Source organism: Rosa rugosa, chromosome 1, assembly GCF_958449725.1.
Source record: "Rosa rugosa chromosome 1, drRosRugo1.1, whole genome shotgun sequence".
Lineage (NCBI taxonomy): Eukaryota > Viridiplantae > Streptophyta > Magnoliopsida > Rosales > Rosaceae > Rosa > Rosa rugosa.
The window spans coordinates 51388926-51396154 of NC_084820.1; the positions used below are offsets into that span (position 1 = coordinate 51388926).

The 7229-nt window shown below is 38.0% G+C and overlaps 1 protein-coding gene across 1 annotated transcript; it reads right to left on the minus strand.

Annotated features, from left to right (window-relative positions):
• Positions 1 to 223: 223 nt before the first annotated feature.
• On the minus strand, positions 224 to 1734 carry LOC133740433 (transcription factor bHLH87). The gene has a single exon (XM_062168393.1). It carries the CDS (start codon positions 1725 to 1727, stop codon positions 420 to 422), a length of 1308 nt encoding a protein of 435 aa, XP_062024377.1. The 5' UTR covers positions 1728 to 1734; the 3' UTR covers positions 224 to 419.
• Between the last annotated feature and the right edge of the window lie 5495 nt (positions 1735 to 7229).

The window sequence follows — 7229 nt, forward strand, 5'->3', positions numbered from 1 at the left end:
ATGCATACCAGCTTAAAGAGATAATCACTTTATAGCCCGTTGATTTAAATCATAGGGGATATAATTGCTAATCCTTTTGTATTCAAATGAAGAAGAATGATCATGTGCAGCTACATTATTTCCTTGTTTTTCTAATTCCACTATGTACATATATAGCATGACATTCAATCCCTTCACTGAACATGACACATGGATAGTGGAAATAGTAAAAGATCTTGGGTAGTGGGTGTTATGATGGCATGGAATGAGACTTAAAAACCCTGGATTAGAAATCAAGATGTAATGATGAAGAGAATGATTTGGGTTAAATTGGCTTTTGGGAGGTTGATCATTGTCGATGAAATGATGATGATTATGGGAATGATTAAAGGTCTTTTGGGTTAGGGCTTCTATTTTTTTTCCTTCTATTTTTTTTGGGACTAGTTTGGGGGTTGATGGATATTATGATTAGCGTTAAGGTGGAGTGGGACATGGTGGGTCTGCATGGGAAAGGAAGGATTGAAAGAGAAAGCAAAGCTTGTAGGAGGAAGACAATTACTCATGGAATCGATCTTTTGGCCCAAATTCTCTAAAGCCTTGACTTGTGACCTGAGGAACTTGAGGTAATTTGCAGCCTCATCGAGCATAGAAGCAGTGTCCATCTTGCTTCCACCAGGAACCAGCTTCTGCAAAACCCTAATTCTCTCACTGATCCTCTCCCTCCTTTGCCTTGCAGCCACCGTCTGTGGATCAGACGAGATCTTCACATTCTTCCTCTTGGGCCGCTCCACCATCTCTATGCCCAAATTGACTGGCCTGAAAGCCGCGGCGCGGTAAATCATCTCCTTCATCTGTGCAATGACCTCTGGATCAGGTTCTTGATCAGTGGAGGAACCTGATAGTGATGATGAAGTTGGTTGTTGAAAGTTGATGTTGGTTGTGCTTGGAGCAGTGGACTTCTGATCTGATGAGGATTTGATCTTCTTTGCCTTTGGTGGGTTTTCAGAGATGAGCCTAAACCCACCACCTTCTGTAGCAGTAGTTGAAGAATCTGTTTGAAGAAGATCAAAGTGTTGACTATAATTTTCTGCATAAAACTTGAGCGGATCACTTTGCTCATTGTTGCGGGTTCTCTTATTGAAACTTTGAGTTTCTCTATTTGGTCTTGAGGTGTTGTTAGCGGTCTCAGTCTCCCCGGATGAGACTGCAGTAGTAGCACTTCCTGTTCCGAAGTTCCATAAGTTTGATCTTCGACAATCTGGAAAAATCGTAGAATTAATTGCATCATCTTGATTTAGAGATGTAGTGTCTTCTGCAGTGTTGCTATTAGTAGCAGAGAGCAAGCAATCCAGAGACTCAATGGAACATGTTGCCGTTGATGCTGGCCGAGCCTCGACATGATGATCATCAGCCATGAAAGCACTGCTGATCAGTGAGTTCATTGAATAAGTCCTATTGATCATAAAAGGGGCCTGACACAATTGCTCAGCGGCCAAATTTTTACAACCCCAATGTTGCTGAGCCATTTCAGCATTACTCGGTGGACTTTGGGTATTTGACTTCATCATTTTGTGAGATTCTTGGACTTGTTGGAGTTGATGATCTTGGATTGGAATATTGAAAACACTGGAGCTCGAGTTATTGGACATCAATAAGCTTTCTTGATCAAGATCATGTTGATGATGGTTGCTCCATAAGGTGGATGTGTTTGTTATCATGTGTGAGCTATCCCAACCAAAACTATCCATTGGTTATAAACGTACCTTCAGTGTGAGAAGTTTTCTTGAGATCAGAATGAGTACAAAAAATGATGTAATAATTCTCGAATATATATTATTCCCTATTTGCATGTTACTGCTTTATACAGATAGTAGATATACACTACGTCATACATATCATATATCTTGCAGAGAATGGGTAACTAGAGTAATTGAATTGGACTATAGGAAATTAAATGACATACCAATTTCAGATCCAGCTGCCAACCAATATAGAATAGCGAAGAGCCAACCAAGACCAGAAAAACGCTTGCTTTAGCTTTAGTGACTGCAATGCTTGCTCTTTCAACAAATCAAACCTCAGCAGCTTCAGATTTATACTCAGCAGCTAATAACTGCCGTCTTTAGTTCATCGATATCATGAAAACTGTTACCTGAGGAACAAAACAACCCAGATCTAACGTCAGTTTTGGCAACTATATAGCCACAGCAAAACATAATGCACAAAGAACCTCTCAAAAAAAAAAACTGCAGTTCATAAATTCATACATCATGATAAGCTTTCATGCCTAGGATACTCACTCCATGGGGAAAAAAAGAACGAGAGACAACAAATATAAGGATGACATAATTGAAGAAGCAGGCTTTCCCTACCTTAATGAGAAGCTCTATGGAGCACCAATAGGTTGATACACTGTTTTGTTAGTTGGTTGTGGCATGCTTAAATAGATAGGGAAGAAAAACAAATGCTTCAATTTTATATTCAAGCAATATCATATATGTATACATTGGTAATCGTACTAGAACATGAATAATATGAGGAAAAGAGAGAGGTGATAAAATACTATAGTTTCAAAGAGTTGAAAGAAGTATATAAATAATTAATGGGGTTTTGAAAAGATAAGGCTTTTGGTCAGTTTGGTGGGGGTGTAAGAGTATATTTTTGCAGATGGGGAGCATGAGAAATCAGAGATGATCAGAAGCATTTTGAATAATCTTAACTGATTCAATTATTTCTTTATTGTTCTATGTTTGGTTTCTGCATTCTTTTTAGTGGGAAAGCTGGTTCTGACCTCCTTTTGGTTGCTTATGTGCTACATTTCCATGCGCACTGTAAAGTTTCATTAAAAGTTAATTGCAGTTAGAGTATTAGTGCAAGGTGTGAGAGCATCTTTTACAGTACCACTTCAAAGATGAGCATAGATTTAAAAGAGCATGTCTCTTTCTAAAAGAGTTTCATTAATCATAGTTTTAATCATAACCTCTAGCTTTTGCTTACCTTTTTACTGCAGTACTTTTTCATGGTGAAAAAACGTGAAGATATATATGTATATATGGTGCCACAACCAAGATAACCTTATGGATAGCCCTAGCTGGGATATTAATATACAAAATTTGGTTGGAGTACTCTGCTAGCTATAGCTATCATGAAAAGAATGGCAATATGTTTGATAAACTGATCGATATTAACCTAAATTAAAGTGTGTCGAGAGCATTCATGTGTTTAAGAGCTCAAAGTTTCAACATGTACAAACTTTAATTTAACCATACATGATCATGCACGTGAACATATAGAGCCTGATCGAAAGGGATATTTATTGAAATGAACAATATGATAAAGTCATCACATTTATTCTGTTTTGTTCGTAAAATGATGAGTTAATGAGTAGACATATACTTTGTTCAAATGAAATGATCTCGACATGCATGAATGAATAAGGTATAATCATCACATTATTTGATCATAACTATTGCATATATCTAGCTAGTTTAAGGCGGCACGGTTATTCTATATAATCATTCAATAAGTAATCTAACAACTATTTTGAATAATGAAAAAAGAAAAACACTAAATACAAGCCACACGTAACTTAATACAACATATTACTCGTTATAGATTGTTCGAAAATATCGTCCCATAAAATCAAACCACCCATTACTCGAGAATATTGTACCATAATTACCCTTTCAAAGATCATGATCCCCCAGAAGAATATACCATAATATTAATATGTATCTTGGAAAAGAAATACAGGTAATCAATAAAAGGAATTCTGTCTTGGGCATAAGAACCATATACCAGTAACACCCAAGTGTTTAGAACATGGCAGTTGTTGGCAGGCAATTGCAAAGACAGTCAGAGAGGAGGAGGAGATAGATGCAAATAGAATTTTATTTGTCTTATCACCTCCTAAATATGCAGTTAGTAGTAGACTACTTGTACAGTATATACTTCATCTATACTTGTTTGAGAGAGAGAGAGAGAGAGGTGATTCAGCAGCTGGTTTCTGAGTCGACCTACCCACACCCACATGCGTCCCATCATCATGTACAGCTCAGTCCTGAATGGGTTGCCATGGCAAGCATTTTCGATTTGCAGTTGCTTAACTTCTCATCTCTCTCTCTCTTCATTCATAGATATATATATTTGTCAACTCTCATGTTTTTCTTCACCTAGCCTCAAGCTCCTCTGCCGATCATCATCAGTTGCAAATATTTAATTTGAAACATAAGATCGCTTGAAAGATATCATTGAAACCATACGAGTAAGAGAGAATAAATATTGCTTACACATGCAAATTGCAAATGTATATTGAAGATCGACTTGAATTATGTAACTACTTACTAAACCGTGCAATATATTCAGAATTTTCGTCCATATACTATTAATTTATATATATATATATAAACAAAGGGCAGTGACATGGGACTACCTCATTTAGTCTGCTATGATAGGCTGGAGACTTGATCCAGCTTGGAGAAAGTAGCAGGCTGCCGCCTATGGATATGTACAGTTTGCCTTAATCTTTGAATTTATAACATGTCAAAGCTAGACCTCTGCGCAGCCAAATGACTCTTTGAACAAACTAAGCCCAGTCCTGTGTGTACATTTATATGATCAATCGATCATCACGAAGGACATAACTATCTGTGCTTAAACATGCGATTGCTATATTTCTGTACGGATTACTACTGGTGCAGATGTATTAGAAACACTATCTACCACGTGGTCCTAGTTCAGAATGGACTAACTTTGTCCGATAGGCAGCGGGTAGCCATTTCAACTTATGAGATAAACAACTTATGCTTCCTAACTTTTTCTGTCTTTGATCTGTTTTTACATTTTTATCAACATATAACTTGTGTGGTAGTAACACCTTGAACTGCAAATCTCTGAACTCTCGACCTCCTTCCGCCCTCCCAGACCCCCAAAAGACATGCATGTTGCATTGTTGCAACATATTTTGTCACCATTATGTAACGCGTCTAGTAGAATCAGAGGGCTCAATCTTATCTTTGCTTGCTTCTTATGCTTATTGCCCATGTCATAGTCACATTGAGACATTTCAGCAGATATCTTACATTTCTTAAGATTTTAAATAACAAAATTTTTATACATTTCACAGAGAAACTATCTTCAACAATTTCAAATAAATCGAGTTTTGATATGTGCACATATTGAAGATTGTGTGAGATTTTTTATTATTATCTGTAATTTTGTTATATTATAAGCAATATTTACGAAACCATATTAATCGAGGAATATTGCTATGAAACTATCTCCTTATATATATATATATATATATATTAGAAAATGACATTGCAGTGAGAAATTAACTGGTAAGTTCAATCTCGGCCGGTGATCGGCGTTAGAGGTGGTCCATCCTCTCTACGTCAAAATCTCAATTAATGCCGTTCGCCCTCTCTCCCGCGTAATTTTTGGCTTTCTGCTGGCGGGGGGACGTGAGCTGTCGGATCAGACCCGACTCGGATCTCGGCTCGGCCCGATTCGATCGGGCTGGTCCCGAACTATCCAAGTAGGCCCGCAATGCCCCCACATTCCATTATTACGGGACACACGTGAACTGAAGGCTCCTATTCACACGTGGCGGAAGGTGATTGGGAGAACACCTGATGGGATAGCCAAGTCCACATGGGATGGGATATGAAACACAGTTGGGAGCTGTAAAATGGGGACCATCGGATTTCCCTAGAGTGGAATCTACCTTAATTAATTAACATTATCCTCATTCAAACCCCTATGTATCTGCTTCGATGTGGATGTGCTGCACTGGATTTTTGTTCTTCCTCCCTCTTTGCTTTGGCCATTTTTGGACTTTGCTTGCATTATTTTGAAAGTCAAATCGCACAATGAGATCACTTGGAAGTTTGTACGTTCCTCACGGTCAATGTTGATGTGATTATCAAAGAGTAAGTGAAAAAGAAAATAGAAACAATCGTATCAAGTGATATGTGAATTTCTCAATAATACTCTATTATTATCGTAATTAGTAAAAATAGTTTAATGGTTGGCATAATCTTACCAAGACTGAGGTTGAGAGTTATTGATTTCGTCATTTAGTGGTAACGAGTGGAGTGCATAAGCTCCTTTAGAGACAAGTTCTTGAGGGAATGTAATACTTATGAGTGTAATTTTCATATCTAATTAAGTAGCACTGTGTGCAAAAAATATGAATAAACAAATTCATGTATGAATTGCATAACATATATGAAGTCACTTGATACTTAAAGCTCACCGACCACCTTGGGGTGCTGCTTAAGGTTAGCAAACAAAGTGACTTATGTCGAACTTTCATCATTGAGCCTAAATCAAGAGTGAAGTACCGTAAGTAACAACAATTATGGCTAACAGACCGTAACTCCCGATATATCAAGCACGATGGATGAATTCCATAACTCATTAGTCATTACATTAATACATTATACATTAATTATAAGAACATTATCAACATGCATACATGCACGTACACAATTAATCACGTGAAATAATGTCCAATGACCAAGCATGATCAAGAACGAATTGGTCGACCATTTAAATCACGTGTAAGTGCCATATCTGTGTGTGTGTGTGTGTATATATATATATAGTTATATACCAATTAACCCACTCGATCTTAACACGCTAAAGGGGCTGACTTCTTCCCATTGTTTGATGAGCACCTAGTAGATAGATATATGTCATGCATGAGAATTACGAAGGGACCAGTTCGAAGATGAATCGAGAATTTAGAGCGACTATGACTTATCATGAAAAATTCACCCACAATGGCATTCAAAATTTGTCCCATCCTAGTCGGCCAAATTTGCACAAAAAGCTAAAACCCTGAGGTATGCATGCATGGGATCGGGTCCTTATCTCCCCCCAAAACGAAGAAGCATCATTGTCTCAACAAGCCTAGCTAGTATGACCTATCCTAGATTTTACAAGCTGGCTCTCCAGGTTCACGATGTTGATATCTATATGCATCGAGAGGAGACACCAGGCCGACATCTTCAAATTCGATCATTCAGGTCATCTTCAATGCTAGCTAATTACACGAACACACATTAAAATTGCTTTCATTGATACCACCGACGTGCGTATTGTATATACGTGACCAACGAACTTCGCCACCTCAACATCGTCGAAGCATCGGTCACAGACCAAACACCTCCGCTGGACTGAGACCGGAAACATCAGAACTTGACGCCGGCATTCTACCACCAAACTTCAAAGACCTCGACCGCCCA